General features: G+C 41.9%; 2 protein-coding genes and 1 long non-coding RNA gene across 3 annotated transcripts in view; 1 reads left to right on the top strand and 2 right to left on the bottom strand.

The window, feature by feature from the left end:
- Positions 1 to 11659, bottom strand: part of LOC147248545 (actin-binding LIM protein 3-like) — a 77784-nt gene extending 66125 nt beyond the window's left edge. Inside the window, exon 1 of the mRNA XM_086179245.1 lies at positions 9231 to 11659. The gene's annotated coding sequence lies outside the window, so the exon portion shown is untranslated. The remainder of the gene's footprint in view (positions 1 to 9230) is intronic.
- Positions 10954 to 24738, top strand: ubtd2 (ubiquitin domain containing 2). The gene is made up of 3 exons (XM_086179246.1): positions 10954 to 11162; positions 14079 to 14315; positions 22259 to 24738. Exons 1-3 carry the CDS (start codon positions 11093 to 11095, stop codon positions 22768 to 22770), a joined length of 819 nt encoding a protein of 272 aa, XP_086035372.1. The 5' UTR covers positions 10954 to 11092; the 3' UTR covers positions 22771 to 24738.
- On the bottom strand, positions 17127 to 18884 carry LOC147248548 (uncharacterized). The gene is made up of 3 exons (XR_015109272.1): positions 18765 to 18884; positions 17837 to 18214; positions 17127 to 17463 (listed from the first exon to the last, which is right to left on the bottom strand). It is a non-coding gene; the product is annotated as an uncharacterized LOC147248548 (long non-coding RNA).
- Positions 24739 to 25475: the final 737 nt, after the last annotated feature.

A 25475-nucleotide genomic window follows, 5' to 3' on the forward strand; every position in this document is an offset into this window, starting at 1 on the left:
ACTATCAAACACAGCACTAGAGTTTCATTGCTACCAAAAATAGCAAGGTGAGAAGATTTATACGCAGGCTTCCCTGCTAGCTCCTCCCTAAGGAATGTATGTATGTACGACGAGAGGACATAAATCTGAAGGAAAAAAAAAACTGTTTGGACGCATCTCCCTTCAGAGGATAAAGGGCAGGTTCACATAATGTAAATTATTACATTTTAAAGTGAGGAATTGTTCATGTTAAGGTTAGGGTCAGGATTAAACTGTGTACTGTCAAGCAAATCCCCCTCCTTTGGGTTTGGGGGTCTTAAACCCCATATAAATCTGAGAAAACATAACAAATGAGAGGGGCCCTCAGAGAACCCATGCCTCCACCAAGGAGGTGACTTGGATACAAAAAAATGAACAATCCCATCATAAATGCTCTTTGTAACCTCCTTCTGGATGTTGCATTAGCGAGGCGACATGTCCAGAAAATACGACTGATGTCGTCCAGATGGCTTAGAACTGCATCAGGACCTTCATTTAGATCCAAATCTCTTTCCACCGTGTGAATGTGTGTGAGCATGTAGCCTGGGTGTTTTCTCTCTATAGTAGGCTGCTGTTTGCGCAGAGGTATTACATAATGTTTATGTGTCCTTGGGTACTTGGGTGGAGGCATCTGAGTGTCACTCATCGCACGTATCCTTCCTGAACAGAGGTTATTAACTGACAGAGAGTAAAAGAGATACACATAAACACATGCGTACAAGTATCATAGAAATATCAGCTTATTTAACTCGTGTTTTTAATCTGAGTGCTATGAGGTTCAAGATATCTCTCACACCTATCAGGAGAATATCGCCCAAGTTCAGAACAATGTACTACATTCCATTACTGCAGAGAAAATACCAAAAGTGTTCTAGTTGATGAAGCCATGTAAAGAAGGCTCGTGTAAATTTGCTTCCCAAATATATCGTTGTTTTCAAATGGGCTCAGGTTTACCGCTTCACAGGGTGAGCCCTTCATGAAATTTGCTTAAAGCTCCAAGTTCATGTTAACAGGAGTTCACATGTACATGTATGATTGATGACTCTTAACAAAATAAAATAAACTAAACGAGGGACCCATTTCCAAACTCTCAAATGCTTTGTCCAGTTCAATGCGAGACTTCTCGATCCAGTCATAAACTCAGTACTTTGATTTGAACAATTCTAGCTGCCACCTCGACGGCGTGGATGTGACCGAGCGTGACCATTCAGCCGAAACCTCACCTGCGGTCTTGTCCATTTGCCAGGACTCCACTACCTGGGACTGAGAGGAGGGATTTCAATGGCGGGATAAACGGCAAGGAGGGAAGTCCGTAAGTCGACTTGATGGGTCCATCGTGTGCAACTTTGTTGATGGAAATAAAGTGGTCCATCACAGTCTGGGAGGAAAAAAAGAACCCCAAAAAACAAAACCCTTCAACCAGTGTATAAAAGAACTCTTAGAAGCTCCATCTAGCAGTCTGAGGCCAGAATACTCATCAATGTACAGAATCCAAGAGATAGAGCTTCCCTTGTAATGGGTGTTCTTCGGCCTAATGAGCATAAACAAAAAAAGATCTGATTACATCTCGCAGAACTTTTCCTTTCACTACTCCATAATGACTACAGCCAAACATGAACTCATATGATGGGAAGCAGCTCAGCACAGTACACGGATCCCTCTGGTTTACACACAAGGCTTCTATCTGTCTTGGATATCGTTCCACAGTAGTCGTCATTGTCTCTCCATCAGAGATCCTCTTCTCCTGTGCTGTGGCTGTTTGATAAATGTTGTAAGAGGTCTGCCAAGGGAGGTGATCACTAGCGGCAAAGGAGGTACAGTGAGAGTTTTGGTGACATTTGTGTGTCTGGTAGCAGGTTTTATCAAAAGCTACTTGGCCAATTTTCAACAATTTTGATGGATGGTTCGGCCACGGAAAATGTATTAACTTTTGAGGCAGATCCCTTGACCCCGTAGTGACATAAAAAAAAGAAAAAGTTTTTTTTTTTCTATCTTAGGATGGACGTCAAATACGAGTGGGCAAGAAAATTAAATTTTACCTTGGTTCAAAATTTCCACCACAGCTACTCGCTGCTGGAAGTGCATGAATTTAGTTCAGGCGAACGGAACTATTTAGTAGGTGTCCAGGTATCAGTAATTAATTAACACCCACCTGACACCCAGCAGCCAATCATATTTGAGTAGTCACCAAAACCACGGTATCAGCAAATACGAGCTAGGATGTGATGGCTGGCTTGTATGAATAAATCCATCAAATCTGAACGTGTTTTTTCAAGCCTGCACACGTGCATTCTTTCTTTAAAGTCCAATTTCATAAAAGTCTGAGAAAAATCGACCTATTTTTCAATGGATTTATCACGCCAAATTATAATGTGGCGTGATATTTATCACGCCACATTATAATTTTCCTAATGAATTTAGCTTCAGTTCATATAAACATAGCATCAGTGTAGCATGACGTTCACTTGTAGCTTGCAGTCTCATTTAGAGTAAAAGAGAAGATAAAGCAAAGCTCTCATGCACAAGACTCTATTCTGCCATACTGGATCAGTCAGCTTATATGTACGATAAGTGCACAAGACCCCTGAGTATTCATTTCATTTAAACTCCGCTCTTGATTTAATTTGTATGATGGAAAAACCTGAAGGGGTTGGGAGAGGTGATGATGGCCGCCGCTCCAGTAGCCTGTTGACAGTTTTGAGGCCGTGTCTCTCTCTCACCCAGATGGGAGGCTCCAGCATCAAGTAGGCGGTAGCTGGCAGGCCCATTTCCTGGCATTACAGGTGGTGGTGGCCTCGCTACTGCGTGTGTTGGCCCATCTGGGATCTCCAAGATTTGTCAGAGTGCCGATCTGAGTTTTTTTGTTTTGTTTTGTTTTTTCTAAATGGGGACAAAGGAGGCTGTGGTCTCAATCTGGGAGGTCCAGGATTACTAAATTAACAAGCCCTGCCTCCACTCTCACCTCTCAGGGTCACATGAGAGCAGAACACATTGTTGGATGGAACACAAATACTCGTGTAGATACATGTGTTAGTGAAATGAGACCTGGGCACTTCCTGAGTGTGTTCTAACAGGTTTGTAGATCATCGACTGAACACTTGGTGCTGCCAATGCATATGGCGTCCCACCAGCTGACAGGGCAGCCCTGGCAGCATTTTGCGTGTGTGTGTGTGTGTGTGTTTGTCCATGTTCTATATATTAATGATTATAATTAGACATTACTATATTTTCCATACAGTTATTTATTTATGTAACTGCTATGTGTGTGCGCTGTGGTTATTAATGCATCAGAGAAACTCAAGTACCCAGTGCGTGTATGTGAATGTATGTGTGTGTGTCCATGGTACTGTTCCAGAGAAAGCTTAGGGAAGTTAAATATTCCTGATTGTCCCGCTGTGAGTCGGGATCCCATTTGGCAGTCAGTGTTGGCACTGTGTGTGTGTGTGTGTGTGTGTGTGTGTCTCATCATCAACTATCCAACAGCGATCTGACCTGCACCTTCATCAAAGTTAAAAAGATAAATAGTATTTCAGACATCAGAAAAAGTTTTATTGCCAAGTACGATTTTATACCTACGAGGAATTTGTTGTGGTGCTCTTGGTGCATGCAATCCAATAAATACTTTGTCCATAGTATATTTTGTTTAAGTTTGGAGCCAATACCTTTAAAGATTTTTTTACTAATACAATGTAAATAATTCAGATTTGAATTTAAAATGATGAATCCTGGACACCATCAAGGTTTGAACCCGAGAATGAGGGCACCATCCATCAGACTGAAGAAATCAACACCGTTTTCCATTGTACAACCCCAGGTGTGTATGATTCAGAAGTCTTCTCTCACCATTTGAAGAAATCCAATCAGTGTATGTTAACAGCATCAGATTACATTACATCATGCCAAATTTGACTGAATTAGATTAGGATTAGATCAGGATTAGACACCTTCTTAGCCCAGCAGGCTGAGCACTGCACCAAGCCTCTTTAATTCACACCGGCTGAGGCTGTCGTTACTCCCCATCGTTTCATTGTGACTTATCATCAAATCATGCCAAGACACATTAGAAGACAAATCTGTCCTGGAAAATCTAATTTGACTCACACTGCACAACTGTGTAATCCAAACAAGGCATGGAGGTGTCCAAGGCTCACTTTGTGATCTCATTTCTGTCTTGCCTGGTGGCCATTCAGCTGTGACGCACACAGTACAGGGACCCTGTTCGATTGCTGTATCAACTGAGAATCTTAGAGACGTATCCTGTTGGTAATACAACTGCACATCCTTATAAATAACCAAACAGAAATCGTCTCTAACAATTCTAAAATATGAATCATAAACTGGCATTCAGTTGTGTCAAAAGCTTTCGACACAAAGACAAAATACAATAAAGCCTGGATCTTAAATGAAGTAAATACAAAACAGCAGGTGAGGGATGAGACTTCAGACTTAGACCAAGATCACTGCACTATGTTTCTATGAAGCGATCCTCTTTTTATAAACCCAGATTCTGCAGATATTACGTGTAACATCATCTAAACCTGTAAATCTCACAAAAAAGTATCCCACAACAACAACAACATCACCACCATCATCATCAACCCACCACACAGTTCCTAAGTCCCTCAGCTGGGTGGAAACTATTCAATCAAGCAACACTGCATGGGAGATGTGTTCTAGCTATCAGCCACTTCAATCTAAATGATACCAAGCTGCAAGAACAGTGTCAACAGGAAACTCCATTGGTTTAGTTCAGTGTTGCTAATTGGCCTTTAAGATCTCCAAAGAGCGCCTGATTCTTCCACAACAAAACTTCATTTATTACTCTACAGGTCACTGTGAGTAAATGTTCAATGCTAAATGGAGTGTATGTACATCCTGGCTTTCTTCCTTGTTTCTACAGTGTTGTTTCGTTCCAGGGGAAGTGAGGATTGAACCTGCGACCCCTTGGGTACTAAGCTCAAAACAAGCTCAAGAGGGGCAAATACAGGATGATGATTGCATCTTTAACCCTGTCATTTTATATAAAACATTTCAAAAACATCCAATAATTGTTTTTTTTTTTCTCACAAATTAAATTGCTCTTATCCAATTTCCCGCTGATTCGTTGACAACTATAATGAAAATGTTTAATGGTGCTAAAAAATGAAATACTTGTTTTCTCCATTTTCAATTATGAAAATAATATACAACCCTTCACTTTATCTGCAGTGCCTGAAGCTCTGTTTATTCATCATGATGAAACTTCTGCTGATCATGAGGCTAATGGCTGTAAAATCTGAGGAATCACGCAGGGCAATGACTGAGGTGAATGTCTGTTCACTCACCAAAATAGCCTCTTATACCTGCCAATCAAGAGCTGATGCCACAGTCCCACTGGAGACAAAAAAAATAGTGAGGTTTCATCAATCTCATGTTAATCCAATCAAAACTGTTGAAATATTTCAGGATTGAAATGGGGCACCAACCAATAGACTAATGACCTAATAAAACAAACACTGTGGAAGCATTCAAGGACTGAAGGAGGAGCAGTGGTGTACATTTAACTGCTTAGGTTTGTATTTCATTGTTGAATCCTCTCCATGAAACTATGTAACAAGATTTGTTACACTGGTTGAGTTAGAGTGGGCTACTCTGACAGTGGTGTAACGTATAGGTGTAGACGTTTACACCAGGAGATTAGAGTTGTTCACACTAGAGTTGTTCACACAAGAGTAAGAAGTATATACAGTGTGGGAAACTGCTGCAGACAGACAAATCTCCTTTATTACTGAGCTTTACCATAACAAGCTCGGCTTTGTGGACATGCACACACACTTGCATGCGCGTGCCACCACACACACACACACACACACACACACACACACACACACACACACACACACACACAAAGACAACAAAAGAGAGCAAGACAGACTTTGGAGTGATAAGATATATGAAGCCACCAGTACTGCAGCTGTAATGCCCAAAATTGGTGAAGGGAAGTCAGAGCCTGTCGCTTACTCTGCAACCATTACTCTCTCTCTCTCTCTCTCTCTCTCTCTCTCTGTGTGACTCAAACACATCACTTTTAAGTGTTGTGATTATTATAATATCAGGCTCTATTATGATTTTGTTGATCTATTAGTGCTCCAAAGAGATGTCTGTTATTGCCTCATGCAGTTGTAGTTCTTACTAGTACCATAACACCTGCAGGGGACAGTTCATGCTTGAGTTCTTTTGTGTTTTATGTTTTAAAGGCCTTCTGCAATTAAAAAAAAAGATCATTGAAATAAATGATGAGCTGTTCTGTTTAAATAATGAAAACAAATTTGTTTATCTTAGTTTTGGTTTGGAGTCTGTGTGTGAGTCTCCATGTTCTCCCTGTTCCTGTGTGGGTTCTCTCTGGTACTCCAGCTTCCTCCCACAGTCCAAAGACATCAAGAGGGGACGAGGCTGATTGATACTCTAAATTGACCGTAGGTGTGACTGTGAGTGTGAATGGTTGTCTGTCTCTATGTGTTGGCCCTGTGATGGACTGGTGACCTGTCCAGGGTGAACCCCACCTCTTGACCGAAGGCTGCTGGGATAGGCTCCAGCCCCCTGCCACCCTTAACAGGATAAATATCGAAAAAGATGGATGGATGCATTCAGAATACTCCCATTATTCCTCACAGTGTCAATGATTATCTCCGCATGTAAGTGAACCATCAAGCCATAGATTCTTATTAAAAGCCAGTCCAGTTGAATTAGATGGATGCCAGGGTCATTGTGCTGTTAGACTATATTACATTTACATATGAATCAACGTCAGGGTTCTGCATTTCACAAGTTTATCATTTGTTTATTTATTTATTGGTCTGAAACATCACTTTCTCGCAAGAGAACCTGCAGAAACGCATTCTAAGTTGCATACAGGTTTTTGGAGAAGCCCGTTAACACATGTATTACCTTTCCTAAGTACTCTTGTCTTGTAACTGTGGACACGCTCTGTTTTTGTAACTATTTTTGGACAGGAGCCAGGGGACTTCCCACTGCCGTGAATGTGCCACATCAGCGAGCTATTTAGTTAACAATAATATATAACTGTAACATCTCTCCTTACAAAACAACAACAACAACAAAAGGAGTTCTTCCATTTGTGTTGTTGTGATTATACCAAAAGTTAGGCACGATATCTTAAAATTTTCAAATTAAAAATATTTGAATAGATTCTCAATTTCTCATTAGCTGTTGAGATAAAACACTACCAAATGAAGTGTTCTATGATTTATGTTTTGGTGTGTCTTCAGTTGGAAAGTATGTCCATTGTCATGAATAAAATAACTTTGACAGCTACACTCCAGCTCACAAAAGACCAGTCAGACAGTGACTGTCAGCCTAAATGATGAAATATGCCCCAAACCCTTCATCTGTTTTTCAAAGTCTCTTTTCTTACTTGATTCTCAGACATATGGTGTGTGTTTTACTTCCTTTCAATAGAGGTGAGTTGCAGGTAAAAAAAATAAATAAAAAAAACCCAGACAGAAGACTCCTCCACTCTGTTTCTTTCTTGCTCATTCTGAATATTGAACTTTCCCTCTTTCATCCCACTCTCTGCTCCATTCATCCTGTCTCAGTCCATCTTTTTGTTATCGGGGGAGTGTGACAGATCGAAAAGCGTCAGTTGGTGTGTGTGTGTGTGTGTGTGTTGGGGGGTTGCAGTTGGCTCCAACAAAGCTTCTTAGTAAATCAATGAAAGGACAATAAACTGTGCAACCGTCTGTCAGTCTCGTCACATACAGCTGGATGTGAATGACTTTAAAAGCCCCAAACCTCCTTGTCTCATCCAGTCAACATCAAATACATTCTGAGGCTTTATGTCACAGCGTGGGGACAGTGCTTGACCATTAGCGGTAAATCAATGGATCAGATAGCAACCCTATATGTTCACCACAGATGGGAGCAGTTGGCTGATCTTTGAGCAGCCAGACAATTGGAATGCAGCATCAGATACAGTAGGGAAGATATAAAGCTGCAGACTTTGGTCTAATGCAAGGAGTAGACAGTTGGGAATAAATCAATAGCAGGCCAATTAACTTCCATGTCGGTTGTTCTCTTCGCTTGATGAAAGAGATTGAAGGAATAGGAGACAACGAGGAGAAGAGAAAGTGAAGATAGCGTAAGGAAGAAGGACAGGAAGATTAGAGGGAAAATGCCAGATAAAGGACAGTCAAACTTCAAAGGTCCGTGAAACGCAGGGACTACTGGAGTTTCTGAGAATTCAACTTGAGAAAGAAGAAAAGGGGGGGGGGGGGGGGGGTGCTGTGTGTGTGGTTGGATATCTGCAGAGGAGCCAGGGGGAGGGAGCAGTGGTGCAGCTCTGGTGATCCATGTCAGCCAGGCTCACAACAAGGTGCTGTAATCTACTCACACTTTTTTTACTACTTCCAAGAGTGGGAAAAATGACATGAAAAAAAAAAAGCTTTAGGAAAAAAAGATTTATGATATCTTTATAGAATTCACGATATGAATGCTTCTGACATGTTAACCTCAAACACACACTAAAACAAATGGCTGGTCTGGTCACTTTCTCCATCTGCCACAGAGAACATACTATCTTCAGCTCCATCTACTGGCAGAGCTGAGCTATGCACCAGTCTATTGCAGCTCCAGCACCAGCACCAGCACCAGCACCAGCCACTGATCAAATGGTGTCTTTGAGGGTGGACGAGTGACACGTGATCCATCAGGAGGATTTGGGTTGGGCTTTTCTTGACATCCACAGTGTGATCAGGGCTTTTAGTCAGTATCAGTAACACACCTGTGGCTGAGATGAAGTCTCTTCGGAAAGAAGGAATGTTCTCTGACAATTTAGAGATGTACACACTGTACGAGTGCAAAGACCAAATATTTGAGGTGTTACTTCAATAGCAAATATTTGAGGTATTACTTTAAATTCAGCAAAAATCAACAGTGAAACAAACATTCCTCTAAGGACTGAACCCAAAGTGAACATTTTTGTGCAAACTTATCCAAATTAAAAATATTCACACCATTTGTGTTGCATCATTTGTGTTACACTGTACAGACTTGTGTCTTTACAGTGCCTTCGTACGTAACAGCAGAAGAAGTGAAGTCGGCTGTTTTCTCTCTTTTACTAAGTACAATTTGTCTTACGCTTGATTTTTAAAAGTCAAAATTAGCATCGATGCACATTGCTACCCAAAATAACTTGTGCTAGTGGGAATTGTTACCTTGTCTCACCCTCCTGCAGAAATATGATGACATACAAACAAGGAGCAGACTGCTGACGTGCCAAACGTGAGGCTTCAAAACAGTAGCACACAAATCTAGTGGGTGACATCACGGTGGCTCTGTCCCCTTCAGAGTGTTTGGTCAACAGTCTTTTCTTGCCTTGAACAGTCAGCGTGGGTTCTTTCACAGTTTACTGTCACTTCTGACAATAATACGGTGAAAATTCAAAAAAACAAAAAAACAAAATTGGACCCTTACATGTTTAAAGGTTCCTTTTAACTTCTCCGGACACCTTCATTATGGTTTGACCACATGTAAAGCGCTAAAGTCTCAAGTTACACACGCAGGAGCTCCATTGCCAACAGAAGTCACATTCCTCAGACGAACTGGCACATTGTAATGGCAGAGGATTCCTCTAAATCTGCTGCAGTGACCTTGATCAAAGTGTTCATGCGTGTCAAGAGTGCTCTCAGAAGCTTGTTACATCATGTTGTCAATCAGCAGTGGGTTTCCAAGTCCCGCATGACTTCTTTCAGTTCCAAGCAAAGGGAAATAATTGTAATTCCAGACAGCTTTGCTGTAAAATTACCCTTGCTATCCCATTGCTATTGTGTATGCATGTGTACTTGGACACGTGAGTTCCTCTTTGTGTGTGTGAGTGTGTGTGTGTGTGTGTGTGTGTATGTCTCAGTGTGTCAAATTACACTCAAGTCTCTTTAGGACAGTCCTAAAGATAGTGGCCCAGCAGGAGCGTGTTCATCTGGTGTAACATTGCAGCACTCAAATACAGCAGAGTAAGAAAGCTAAGAAATACAGGAAATAAAAGAAAGAACATAGAAAAAAATAGTATAATCCAACAATATTTGACTCTGTGTCATAAAATCTGCATCTTAAAATGATGCATTACCCAAAAAGTATATTCTGCCTCTACAAGCACTCACAGGTGTACAGATGTATACGCCCACAATGTTTTTCTCTCCTGCATTACGACTTTGTGACTCCATGACAGAGAAAAAAAAACAGCCTCGAACACTTTGGTTGAAACTAATGGTGCTTAAGACATCTATTTTTGAGAACTTCTAAAGCAACATACACTCTTCTCTTTCTGACCTTTTCTTAGGCGAGGTATCACTTCAACGTGCATCAAACCGAGTTTTGTTTGAGCTCATATTCGAGTCTCCACATTCAAATTCTGACCCAAGCCTGCTAGTAAATACTACAGGACATGTGTGTGCTTGTTTGAATGTGTGGTAGTCGTTCTCTGAAAGATCCAAGTAGTAGAGTCAAAGCTGGGCTTGCTCGGCATGCAGGGCTACTAGGGGTGCTGATGCGTGTTCTTCAGGACATCTCACAGCTTCTCATTAAACATGATAACACGTGTCAAAATAATTCATCTACAACAGAGTCTGAAGGAAGGCGTGCAAAAAAATCATCTTTTTTCCTTTTTCTCCTTCTCTCCTTTGTCCCCCCCCCCTCCTTAATTCCTGTGGGTCACCTTGTATGATGCTTTCTTCCTCCGCCTTCCTCACAGATGATGATGATGATGATGATGATGATGATGATGATGATGATGCCCGCTGCGCTTCGCCAGCCTTGAGAGGAAGAAAGAAAGGTGGATGGGGGAGGAGGGAAGGGGAGGAAAGACAGGAAGCGAGGAGGAAGGAAAGGACAGGAGGAAAGTAGGGAGGAAGGAAGGGAAGAAGGGAAGGGGAGGGGAGAGAGAGCCGAGAGAGAGAGAGGGAGAGGGAGAGAGAGGAAGAGAGAGAGAGAGAGAGAGAGAGGGGGCTAGTAGATGTAGCTCCAACTTAGCTGTGGGCCAGGGGGTGAGCTACCCAGCCCGGGCTGCTCTGCCGAAACATCCATGGGTGGCTGTGTCGGGAGCCACCATGACTCTTCTGGCAGCTTAAACGAGAACTCCGACGGAACTGGAGGTAACTTACTCCTCTGAAAGCCTCTGAGCTTGGCTTTTTTATGGGGGGGTGGTGGTGAGGGGGGCTTCCTTCCTCTTCTCAGCTCCCTGTAGGTTGCCCAGTTCTGGAGGTCTTCCCCTCTTCCTTTATCTCCGAGCCAGAGACAAACCGCCCCGGTGTCTGCCTCCTCTCGGCCGCCTGGAAGCGACATGTGACGCCTCGTCTGCTCGCTACTTTACTAACTGAGAAGAATCCCGCTGTGCGACGCTGCCTCCCTTTGTTCTTTGCTGTTGACAGGCGCTAGCCGGCTAAAAACTAGCCTGGTTAGCTTGCTAGCGCTCCTGCATAACAAATATGGGTCACAGACGGTACTGGCATGCGAGCGGAGGCTCAGGAGTGATACAGTCTGATTTAAATTGTCTCCCAGGCTTTTATAAAGTTAGCTACACACTCTCTCTCACACACACATACGCACACACACACACACACGCCACTGTTGTTGTTTTTATTGACTGCACGAACGAGGTGTCGGAGCATTTCTGTAAGTGTCGGGGGACGAGGTGTCAAAACTTAGAAACCGCTTCGTGTTCAACGGAAATGGTTTTTAACGGTGCAGGTGTGTGTAGGCCTGGGAGCGGAGAGCACCATCCTGAACAAGAACGCTGTCTCCGAGTGTGTAACAGGAAAACGCGTTAAGGATGGTTATTCTTTAACTTTTGAAATGAACTTGGACACCTGATTGAGAGAGAGGCGTTACATCTGGATGGTGCGGACGGATCATTTTAAGCTGTCCGTCTTTTATCAGATGAGAGGATCCATTGGAGCTGTGCAGGAAGATCCCTGTCAGGAGGGATGTTGTGCTCACATGACACGCGTCTTAACCTTTAAGTTACTTTTTTAGTGAGATGGTTTTATCCTCTGTTTCACGTCAAATGCTGCAACCTTGGGTAACTGCTAATACTATCCAGTCTGATGCCATCTTTTACAACCGTGCTACAAACAATAGCTGCATGGATGCAGGTTTGCTTAAAGGGATGTTTTAGATTTATTGAAGTGGGGTTGTATGAGGTTGTATGCATGAGGTGGTCATCCATAGTAGGAGTGTTCTCTCCCTCTCTAGATGTAGGCTTGTGTTTTGTCTGTGCTTACTGATCACAATAAGAGCAGTTCTGACACGCAGCATCGGACTCCTGCAAACAATATTGATCTTTCTTTTTAGGTAGCAGTTCACATCAGTGGATGAAATAGGTTTTGTTCTGCAGGATGCCGCTGCTCTCAGCTCTCTGCACTGAAGGAAATAGGTTGTACATCTACTAGCGTTTTTGATCAGTCAAATGTTCAAAATGAAATAAATACAACTACAGGTTATGTTTTGGTTATAACTCAAGACTCAATGTTGCCTGCGTTGAAATATGTTGTGTAGACAACTCTGATCTGATGAAATTTTCCACTTCTGGCCTGTGAGATAACATGATTGCATAGATGGATGTGGCTGTGGCAGGAGAGGTGATGACATGCAGCCTGGTTTCTTTTTGAATTCATCTCTCGCGTCTCCACGTCTGTGTTAACCAGAGGCCGTGCGCCGCTTTCAATACAAACAGCTGCCACCTGACACCTTGTTTGATGACGAGAGACGAGGCCAACACATGGAAGTTTGTCACCTCAGTGTTTATTTCACTTCTGCAGGTGGTTTAAACCATTCAAGCACACGTTATTACAGCTTGAATTAGTCTTATACACATAATGGCCTACATACGGTATATCCCAGAGGATTTCTGGGAATTACTGAAAGACAGTTTTGTGTTTAAATGTAATTTTTGACCTAGAAAGCGGGATCCTGCAGAATAAAGCCAAGTGTGTTATCATACAAGAGAGCAATAAAGAGAAACTTGAGCAGATGTTTTTGGCTGATCACTGCAGGATTTACTGTAAACAGTTTAGAAATGTTTTAAATTTTCAGAATATTAGCAGTCTAAGTAATGTTTCAGTGTAGTTACAAGTCAGAATGGGATGGCTCTCATGTTTTGAATAACCAGACAATGCCAGACTAATGAATTTACTGCTGCAACACAAGCAAATGTGTTATACAGTCTTATCCTGACCTCTTTTTCCCCCCTCCAAGTATCATTCCCTAGTGTCTTTATCATTCATTTCAATTAAATTATGGCTTCATACACATCAAAATGGGGACAAAGTCTATGTAAACACTGTATACTAGAGGTCTTATATTCGAGGAGTCAGCTGAAGGTTATCAGACAACAGTGTGATTATCAGGGAACATGTGTATCAGCAGCAGGTGTAACTCAACACCTTGATCTGTCATCCTCCTCTTGTCTGTTTTGGTGCCACACAAGTGCGCACACACACACACACACACACACACACACAGGCCGTCCTGGACTTGCCCCCCCCCCCCCCCACCCCCCAGTTGTGATCCAGATGGTGTTGTTCATCAGCTGCTCAGCTGCAGTTGTAGCACTCTTCGATGCTGCAGCCGTAACCTTCTCTCTGGCTCTGTTGGAGCAGCACTAATGAAGTCACTCCTGTTCAGTCTCATATCATGTGACTGCCAAGTGTTTCTGTCAACGCCACTGAGGTGTGGAAGTCATCAATATTACGACTCAGACTTTGTTTCAAATAAAGCAGAATTCTACTGGATATGTTCCTTCATTTTCTTGTTCATCCCTACTTCTCATGTTCACCTTCTGTGAATCTCCCACTTCTTTATCTTGCTGTCCTCTTCCATCCATCTTTTCTTTTCTTATCTCTCTTTCTTCTTCCAACCCCCCTGTCTCCATTGCTTCATTCATCTACTCTCATTTTGATATTTCTTTCCTCACCACCATCTTCACACTCATCTTTTCCTCCTTTTCTCTTGTCCAACCCTTCCTCTGTCTGTCTTCTCTCACTTATCGTCTTTCTCATCCTCCCTCCCAGTGGCTCTAGGGCGTAACCAGCCCCTGAAGAGAGAGCGGCCAAAATGGAAAAGTGACTACCCGATGACTGAAGGCCAGCTGCGCAGCAAGAGAGATGAGTTCTGGGATACGGCGCCTGCATTTGAGGGCCGGAAGGAGATCTGGGATGCGCTGCGTGCTGCGGCCAGTGCCTTTGAGAGCAATGACCACCTGCTGGCTCAAGCCATCCTCGATGGGGCCAGCATCACACTGCCGCACGGTAAATCACATGGAATGTACACAGCTGTAGATGTATAGTGTTTGTTTTGCTCTCCAGGAAATAGCAGCCATGGGGATTTTATGTAGGACAAAGCATTTGATGATTATTAAACTGAAGAATTTCATCTCCCTCCTCCCAAATTCTCCAGAGAAATTAATTTCAGGAAGTCTACAGTGGAAATTGCCTGCACAGATTCTACTAAAAGCTGTGGTGTTGTTTTTATGCCTCTGTGCCGGAAACAACCTGAGGAATTATGTTTTTTTGTTGTACGCAGGTACAGATGTACGTCTTGTAGGTTTTAGCATGATAAATCAGGAACGCGTTGAGGGTATTTCTTCAGATATGGCATGAACATCTGCTTGGATCCAAGGGTGAACTGAAATGATTTCTGTGGTTAAACGTCAAGTGTCACTGCGATAGGCGCACATTCAACTGCAATGCGGTATCTCTAGTTTCTGATTATCTAAGTTAAATTTTATGTTTTATTTTGAATATTTTAATGTTTGGTCAGATAATTTAATGAAAGGGAAGAATGAATGCATGATATTATACCAATCAAATGTGCGGGGCTTAACTTTGGGAATTCATGTAGTGCGAGTGCTCACTGACCAGTTTCATTCCTAACTATTAGATCTAGATGTTGTGATGCTGCAGCTAAAGACGTTTCCTCCCCTCAAAACTTCCTTCATCTCAAATTATTTATTCAGGTTCTGGATTCATGGGTAGTTTCAGGACAGCCTCAAAGTTTCTTTTGCTTGAAAACAAAATCAATCGTATGTAGAAAAGTTATGTCATAATCTGGATTAAAGAAATCATCTCTTGTCGAGACAAAAAACATCATTGGTTTATTCATGGGGGGTCCAACATGAGTTCAATAACAAGGAAAAATTTCCGGATGGCTTTGCTGGGCGATAACACACTTTCCCACCAGACAGCAGTGGGGACGCTTCATAATATCTGCTCTCGAATATGAACATGTTATATAACAGATTTAGCATTGAGAAGCTAATGGGTGCATTGAAGTTTCCTCTGGAAGTGTCCCACACACTCGATACTTCAAGTCCCGTCTGATATTGAAGTTGTCAAAGGAAGCAGGAAGGAAACTTCCCAGGACGTGACTTTGTCTGGGTGTGCTGTCCTTTTCACGCATCCATGATGGCGACAGCCGTAATCGAGGGCGTTATGGTTTCAGGTCATCCGTCTGTCTTAGTCACACTAATCCAACATCTCAGGAGGGCCTTGAGGGAATGTCTCCAGATTTGGCTCGGATGTGCACTTGGGCTCAGGGATGAGCTGGTTGGTATGTTAAAGGTCAAAGTCATGGCGACTTTAGTAAACATTACAAACATCGATTGAAAAAATAATCACTCAAATATGCTATCGGGTAAATTTGCAAAGAGATGAGTTTTTATATCCGAAAGGTCAAAGGCCAACTTTACCATGACATCACAGTGTTCTGCATAAACACCTCACTGGCGATAATGGTTTGGACTCATGCAACTCATAGGTGGACGTGACCTCAGGTGTCAGCCTAGTACATGTCAACAAAGTAATACACTTGTGAAAGGGTTGAGTGTGTGTCAGACACATGTTCCCGGGATAAAAATACACCAGTGTCCTGTAGTCTTTTTCTCTCTGGATTGGGTGCTTTATTCATTCACACCCAGTTGAGCACATCCTCCCCTTTACATTAGCAGACAAAAGCATTGTCCATTTACAATCAGAGTGATGTGTCTACATCCTCCTCACACGCACACCAGCCAAGCTGCCACTGACACACCTTCCTCCTGTCCTCCTGCCTCTGCTGCCGCCGCCATTCATCACATGAAGGTGCCACATGAGGGCTGTCGTCTCAGCCAGAAACTGCAACCATTTTCACATTTTTAGATTTTTGGCCCATTAAGCTTAAGTGCTTAAAAAATGACTGGTTCATTACATTTAAGCTTATATTTTACTCACAATAAAGAGTGTTGGGTAAAGCGTGATCCTACGCTTTCATCTGGTTCACTGCTGTTGTGTCCACTGCTGTCATGACCACTGCTGCATCTCTGGTTGCGCGCGCGCGCGTGTGTGTGTATGTGTATGTGTGTGTATGTTGGACCCCCCCCCCGCAACCCCTGACACAGATGTCTGAAGCACCGTAAATGACACCATGTTTATATATTGTTTGGATCAACATTGTCACTGTTGCAGAAATCATATCATGGGACTCTAGATGATTGATTGGTTGAATTGATCTTTGTGGGGGGGGGGGGGGGGGGTGGGCAAGCTGCCAGGAGGAAATACTACCACTGGAAACACGGGTTAAGATTTCATTATTCATCATTAGTTTATCTGTCAGCAGGGTTACATAAAAAAGAAACCTAGTCAGTGTTGATAATAAAAACTAATCAATTTGTTTTTCACTTTCTTTAACATTGCAGGATTTGTATTTGCCTTTTTCCATGGGAAATATGACCTGGCATATGTATTTAAAGTATTTCTAAAATTCTATATATGATGGTTTTAGTTGCAGAGTTGCATATACAGAGTGGGCGCTTGACCTTGGTGGAGGTCTGCACTCTCCAAGTGCCCCTGTGGTTCTATTTTCTTAAACAATAATTGAGGTTTTACTGGATCAGATTCCAAATGTCAGGATTGTATAATGTGCAGTAGTTTAAGTGAATCCCAATGATTGTATTTTAAATGGAAGACTTCAGCTATCAGGAGATATTGTGTCCTGCAAAAGAAATCCATAAATAATAAATGCAGAAGGGCGTGTCCTCTGTCTTCTGAAAGAAGGATTTAATGAAGTAATCACTCACGTAAATATACCAAAGACAGAGCTTCTTCTAAACACTCAGTAGCTGAACAGATCAATAGAAGGGACATGATTCAGATTCTGGAGACTGAAAAACTCCCAACCAGTAACGATCAGCTGCCTCCTACTTGTGAATGTTGCTCATATTGAGAGGAAACTGCAAGCAACCAGGGATAAAATCTGAAGGTTTAAAAACAGCCTGACCTGAATGAACACATTTACTAACAGGCTTTTCACTGTCGAGTCCCGTTTCTTTCCTCTGAGTCATTTGGCCAGCTCAGACCTGATCCTGCTGAGATGCAGCTGTGGGGTCCTCAGACAACAAAGACGTGATTTCAATCCAGAGCACTGTTACAAAAAACATTTGCTGTTAAAAGCAAGATGAAGGTTTAGCCCCTGATTTTGGACTTGTATGGCCTGATTCTTCCTCTGTTGTGGTTTTAGTTGATTACACTGCTGGAACTGTACTTATTTGTTCATGCCAGCTCAGCAGGATTTTATATTTCACCTACATTGTCCTGTTATATTTAAACACTATCAGGTGGGCTAATACATGGCTGTTATTAAGAGTTGGGTTTCATTCTAAGTCTTTTTGTGCGGTGTGTGTGGTAGACTGTCAGTGTTGGATTCAATGAAAAGATATTAACCAGACAGTAAAGCCACCCATCGTGTTCTGCTGCACAAGAAATGGAACGCTGATTATAGAAATTATCATACAGACCTAGTGATGATCTGTCCCGCAGGAGACCATGTTGTGAGTTCAGTCCTCCTCGCTCAGTCCATTTAAAGGTTCTTTTCTCTCTGATCGCCTATGGAACTCCCACCTCTTGAGTTTTTTTTTCCCAGTCAGATTTTAAGGGTACATGGATCCTTGTGCTCCTTCATGACCTTTTTCGATTTTGCCATTTTCCCCTCTCTCATTGTTATTGAGGTACAATAAACCTCTGTACACGGTCGTCACATATTGATGTGGCTGCACATCTCACCGGCCACATGGCAACGCGAGTATTGCTGCCTTTGTCTGAGGTGACATTTTCTCAGCTTCGTCCTTCTTTTGTCCAGGCAACGCATCAAGCTTTCCTGTAAATGTTTGAAGTACCTGGCAAAGGATGAAGTGCAACAATAATTGGGACTTCCCACTCTCTTCTTTGGAAATACAGAAATTGATGGGGTTATTTTTCACTCTTTGTAATTAGATTGGAAACCAGCCTGTTCTGCAATCATCAAATGTGACTGAGGCAGAAAATATGAGGCGTTTGCATCAGCTGTTGGTCAGCATGATGCAACAAATGCAAATGCCTCGTCGTTTCGTGGCCTGATATTTTCATCAAGTCAGACTGTTGTGACTGTTTTGAATCTGCACCATAGCTACAGTCCTCAGTCAAACAAAAATACTTATTGCTTTTATCATTTTAATCTTTTCCATTTGATTTGGATTTATTCCCTGTCTTTCTTTTCCTTCTTTTTTTTTTTTTTTTTTTTTAATCCGAACATTTTTATGAAATCCCACAACCAGAGGCATTGGCATCACCTGGGAACCATTAACATTCTGCAGCTGAGACATAAACACCAAAGTGGAGACAACTGGAGGAGAAATAAGCAAGTGAGATAAACAGACGGAGATTAGGATCGATATCATATTTACATACCGACAGAGATGTTGGCAATGATTGCTTCATTACACAGTTGGCTTCCTCTGCTGGTGCCTCGCTGTTAAATGAAAATAATTAAACAGGTCCAAAGGCAGCTTGAGACCTTTCAAGACTGTTAGATGTGCTGAAATGGGGGAGGTCAGATACCTCAGCTGAATTACAGGCTGTTAAGGTTGAGTTAACTCTTTGTTTGCACATGTTGAAATTTCAGTTTTGTGTTAAAGCTTTGGGAATAGCTCTACTTAAAAAGAACAAATAAGTAAGTTATTTTACCGTCAGCAAATTATACGGTTGCATAAGCTGAGTAAAGCTTCGTATGGCAGTCCACTCACATGACATTTAGAGAGAGAAAATGTGTTGAGGTCATCAGATAATTCATTTGGCTGTTACGACGACACAAGATATACATCAGTTTAATCCATTTATGGCCACAATAATTAAATGGAGCCAACGTGTTATATCATGCGGCCTCAAAATGATACAACCGAGGGAACAACATATATGTTTCGTGACAACAAAATTACTAAATTCAGGAAACAAACAATGCCTTGTTGACTCAGAAGATCCTTTCTTTTTTTCTCCTACATTTTCCCCTCCATGGCCACTCCAGGCCTCCGTAGCTTCCTCCCTGATATGAAATAAATTGTTATGGGGTTGACTTAATTATTGTTTCACACACAAGGCCTTGGGTAAGTGCGAGTATATTTTAGTTGTACCACACATTCAAGTCAGTGACGCTCTCTCACTCTGGCTCACATCTTCACTCTCGCTGATGTTGTCACCGCCATCGGCGAGAGTTGCGGGCCTCTGCTGACTCATCTCTCGCTCACTTACTGCAAAACATAGTGCTTTTCTCAAATGGCTCCAATTTAAGTCAATGAATAAGACAAGAGGAGTGTTGTGACCTTTCAAAGTTTAGTTTCCGCTCATAATTCAGTGAGGTGTATCTCTCACTTTTATTACATAGCTAGCATTGACAGACCAGCGTCACCATTCATGGGGAGTTTTAGTTTTGGTGAAGATGAATCTCAGACATTGTTTTGGTCGGGGGGAGGGGGGGGGATCATATCAGGGAAGAAGGCGGTGGTGAGAGGGAATGAGCGCAGTGAAGTTGCCTTACAGCGAGAGAAAAAAAAGAATCCGCTGAAACTCAATAAATACGTTCTCTGTCCCCCCAAGTGAGACACAGTTTCACTTTTATTTAAGTTTTTGTCAAGAAAGCAGTTGAACACAGTAAATCTAACAGAGCATCATGATGAAATTTTGATAATTAAAAATACTTTTTCCATGTTTTGCTTTTTTTTATTTGATCCTAATTTTTTAATTCCTGGTCAGTCTTTTTTAGTAATTTTTTGTTAATTTCTTATAAATTTTCTGGCAATTCTTTTTAATGAACTCATTTACGAGAACGTATTTTAATACTGGAAACAACAATATGAAAAAAAAAAATCACTGGAGGATAGGCAACATTCAGGAGCCGGTCACAGGCAATTGGATAAGAGAAGTCTATTAAATTAAATTAAATTCTATTGAATTGAATAAGCCTGTTTTTTTTCCACTAATGATGCCCTGGGAAATCCTCAAGGAACCATGACTTTTAAAAGGAATATTTATTGTTGGTTCCTTACTTAGTCGTAACTCTTAAGATGTTTTAAGAATGACATCAGTGTGTCTTTACACAACATTGGCAATTAATGAGTTGGATTTCACACATAGTTGTAGATTATTGTTGTGGTTAAAAGATTAGGAAGAGATAAAAAAAAAAAAATCCTCAACCACAATAAACAATAAAAAGCTGCTTTTTTCCAAAACCTTGAATGACTTTGTGGTGAGACTTAACCCCAAAAAAACCACCTTGAGGACCCCTGGGGAGTGTCCCCTACAAATACCACAGCTTTCAGTTTCTGTTTGTGGAACCCTTTGACCTCTTCACCACATTTCAATTCCCCTTTGTCTCTCCAACAACTTGTCCCTCTCAGCGTCACAGCAGCCAGACACAGGGACATCTCACGTCCAGCAAGACCACACGAGGCTTCATTCCCTTTTTATTCCCTCCCTGTGACGGTTCCTCACTCTTGTGTGAGAATGACTCTCATTTCTCTTTTGTCTCTCTGAAGTCAAAAATGAATCTGAGGTCAGCTGTTGACATTTTCAAAGGCAAGGGAAGCGTTTCAGTTTCAGTCAATGCAGGAATGTAACCATGCAGACAAAAAAATGTCAAACTTGTATTGTTTTCTTCATTTATTCAAAATGGGGAAAAAATTACAGATAAATAAAGATAAACAATCACACAAAAAGTTGACTTTGGTTGTTAACTGCGGTATTTACTGATGATATACTCTTTGCTTACATTGGTTTGTGGGTTCCTCTTAGCGATACCCAGCTTGAAATGGTAAATTCCCTGAATGCTCAGGGAACATCTCAGGATTGGCTCATTACGTTCTTGATGGCACTGTTGTGAGAAAACTCCTGTAATACTTCTTTAAGTTGTGCAAACCTTCTTGGAAGGTAATGCAAGGACCTAAATAGAACCACAGAAAAAGAAGATTATTGGTTGGTCGCCTCCAGGATCCTAGAATGTAACAACAGATTCCACAAATGTGCTGGGGACATTCTATATATGCTCCGAGAACGTGGTGAATGTGCCCCTGTAATAGAACCATGGGAACGTTCCAAGGTGGTGTCCTTTACGCAACTGAGGATGTTCCCAGCACAAAACATACATTTGTAGCCATGGAACCTTTCACTCAGAAAGGAAGATTTTGTAAAGAAGAGAATGTAATCATGATATTAAAGTATTAAATTACAGACATTTCGGCGTGAAATTTAAGCTTCAGTCAATTTTATTTAGAAATAAACTGGAAAATGGCCTCAAGAAAAATCCTAAACATTTTTCTTATTTCTTTTTAAAATGTTATTTTAGAAGTCCGTCAACTTATACTGTTCCATATTCACTGGGAACTGTCAAGCAGTTGTTTGAGGGCTGAACTAATGAGCCGTCCCTGCGTGTGTACATAAACAGATACACCCAACTGATCTTTTATTTCCTTGTGGAACCAAGAAATTGTGGTCCATTTGCATATTGAACCATATTGGTATGTAACGCTTTGCTTTTTCAGGTTCCGTATGATACTATATACATAAAATGTCCCGCGTACCCTTGTAGGGTGGGTAGGTGGTATATGTATATGTACAGTATATGTGTGTGTGTGTGTGTGTACATACATTTTATTTATATATATATATATATATATATATATATATATATATATATATATATATATATATATATATATATATATATGTATCTCTTATACACACACACAACTAATATACAAATGTTCGATTTATTCCTTCCCCAACACCATGTAGAACCTGTGTCAATAAACAGACGTAGTGGTTAGCGCCGCTCTACGGCCTCTCAGCAGGGAAGCTCCGGCCAATGATGTGATCACCATGAAGCCCACAGTGACTCTCTCTCCCTCTTTCAGGAGCTCTGACTGAATGTTACGATGAACTGGGGAATCGATACCAGCTGCCCGTCTACTGCCTTTCTCCTCCTGTCAACATGATTGAAGAACGCTCCGATGAGCCTGACGGTTCCGATCCAGACTCCAGTGCCGCAGACCCGTCCACGGGCAGCGCCAGTGACCCTGGCTCAGGAGGGGAGTGCCAGCTGCGCCTGCGACTCTCCACAGGTCGTGACCTCCGGCTGGCGGTCCGTTCCATAGACACAGTTGGCATGATGAAGCGTCGTCTCCAAAATCAGGAGGGTGTGCCTGCCGCGACGCAGCGCTGGTTTTTCTCAGGTCGGCCACTGACGGACAGGCTGCGCTTGGACCAACTCAACATCTCCAGGGACTATGTGGTGCAGGTCATCCTCAGCCAGCCGCCACCGCCAGAGCAGGTGTCAGCACCGGGACAAACACCACCGGCCTTTGGGCCAGTTGCAGTGGGGGGAGTGGCAGCACCGCAGCAAGAGCCCACGCCAGTGGAGAACTAACCAACAGGCTGGCAGTGTAGAGGAAGGATGCTTACAAGGGAGAAAATGGAACTCTTCTCTACTCTTCTCTTCTCTTCTCTTCTCTTCTCTTCTCTTCTCTTCTCTTCTCTTCTCTTCTCTTCTCTTCTCTATGCTTGTCTTCTCTTCTCTTCTCTTCTCTTCTCTTCTCTATGCTTGTCTTTTCTTCTCTATGTATCTCTTCTTTTCTGTGCTTGTCTTCTCTTCTCTGCTCTTCTCTTTCTTCTCTTCTCTTCTCGATGCTTGTCTTTTCTTCTCTCTCTTCTCTTTTCTGTGCTTGTCGCGTCTTCTCTGCTTTTCTCTTCTCTTCTCTATGCTTGTCTTTTCTTCTCTATGTATCTCTTCTTTTCTGTGCTTGTCTTCTCTGCTCTTCTCTTTCTTCTCTTCTCTGCTCTGCTCTTCTCTTCTCTTTCTTCTCTGCTCTGCTCTGCTCTTCTCTTCTCCTCTCTGCTCTGTTCTTCTCTTCTCTTCTTTCTTCTCTGCTCTGCTGTTCTCTTCTCTGCTGTTCTCTTCTCTTCTCTTTCTTCTCTGCTCTGCTCTGCTCTTCTCCTCTCTGCTCTGCTGTGCTCTTCTCTTCTCTTCTTTCTTCTCTGCTTTGCTGTTCTCTTCTCTGCTCTTCTCTGCTCTTCTCTTCTCTTTCTTCTCTGCTCTGCTCAGCTCTGCTGTTCTCTTCTCTGTGAAGGGCTTTGTTTGGACATGGTTTGGGACAGTCTGCTGGAGCAAAAGGACTTGTGACTTGAGAAAAGACTCTTTCTTTTGGTTTTACACGTTGAAATTTTGACCTTTTTGAAACCTTTTTAACTCTTCCTATGGAAACCAAACAAAAAGAACTTTGTCCGATGGGTTTTCTTAACAGCACTGGTGTTTGAATGGTCCTGTGTTTCAGTTTCCATTTTCTGCTCTCTGGCAATGATGGGTCAACAAAAATGTGTTTATGAGGCGACAGGGTTATATATACATTTCCCTTACATAAGCTGAGAAAGGAAGGAATCAAGATAGTCTAACAGTTATTCAGACAATTCTGTTTTAATTATATGTGAATCAAATCAAGAACTCTGTCAGTATGCAAAGAGGAGGTGGCAGTCCTGGAGTGTGACTGGATGTTGCTGGATTAGATTCTTTATTTCACTCTGCTTCACTGAACAATCAGAGCTGTCATGTATTAAACATTAGAGTGTGTGTGTGTGTGTGTAAGAGAGAGAGAGAGAGAGAGAGAGAGAGCGCATGTATGTTCATATATGATGAAGACACAACCACACTTAGCGATGTGGCAAAAAGATGGACATCAGAGACACCGTTGCATATTTTGATTAAAAATATAATGTTTTTAATTAAAATTGATCGTTTCTATTTCTAGATCTCCGGTTTTATGTTTTTGAGTGATTTCATGTCATGTACTGACATTATGTCATGACCACACGTAAAATACTTCTGATGACACCCTTCACTGGTAATTAAAAAAAAAACCTTTTACTGTAAAAAGGCTCAAACTGTCCACTCATAATTAATACACTTTGTGACAGTTGGGATTAATTGTACTATTTTCCTAGTTTGGACACATTTACAGTACTTTCCTTGATGAATATTAGAATGTATTAAGGGGGTTTTCCCTCCCATCATGACCAGTGTGTAGCTGCAGTGTTCTTGTTATTCAGTTTTAATTTCCATGATGGGAACCCGGAAACCGACCAGATTTAGGAAAGAAAGCCTAAAACCTACAAAATACTGTGTATTCATATTTTTTTTTATTACTAGTAGTTCAGTGACATTTTACACAATAACATTTCAATGGGGAAATGAAGAGATGAGGAAATATCTGAGTAACCAAAACTGAAGTGACTCTGAATTTGGTGTTGCATCTATTGTCATTATTCATTAACATAAGGGATTCTTTTTAGAGAAATGGTGAAATACCATCGTGATTCCTCAACCACCATTATCAGTCACTAATATTAGGGATGTCACAACACCAAAAATGTGGTCGTGCTCATACCACTGAATATATGTGATTCTCAAAACCAAATAAACAACAAAAATGAGAAATTCGAGTGATACACTTGAAATAAGAGAGAGATGCATTTTTTGTTAAGGATCCCTTTAATTTTACTTAATGAAGAGTTGTACAACACATATACCAAACAAGATCATATACTTATATGTGATCATATTTAATCCTTTTCCACTTATCCGGTTGGTCCGGGTCGCGGGGGCAGCAGCCTCAGCAAGGAAGCCCAGACTGTCCTCTCCCCAGCCACTTCCACCAGCTCTTCCGAGGCGTTCCCTGGCCAGCTGAGAGATATAATCCCTCCAGCGTGTCCTGGGTCAGCCTTGAGGCCTCCTCCCGGTCGGACATGCTTGGAAAACCTCCCGAGGGAGGCGTCCAGGAGGCATCCTCACCGGATGCCCGAACCACCTCAACTGACCCCTCTCGACACGGAGGAGCAGCGGCTCTACTCGGAGTCCCTCCCAAATGACTGAGCTTCTCACCCTGTCTCTAAGGGAGAGCCCAGCCACCCTGTGGAGGAAAGTCATTGACACATTTAATGTGAATGTTTTCCGTTTCTTCGGTCTTCTGTGCCAGTAAACTGAATATATATCTAGTCAGTTGGGGCATCTTAGGCTTTGAGGTGGGAAAAAAAAAAATTCACCTTTTTACTAAATCCAAATCCAAACCACTAAATCAAATG

This window comes from Aulostomus chinensis, chromosome 15, assembly GCF_037954235.1.
Source record: "Aulostomus chinensis isolate RoL2024-O1b breed Wild chromosome 15, RoL_Achi_v1.0, whole genome shotgun sequence".
In the NCBI taxonomy this organism is placed as follows: Eukaryota; Metazoa; Chordata; class Actinopteri; order Syngnathiformes; family Aulostomidae; genus Aulostomus; species Aulostomus chinensis.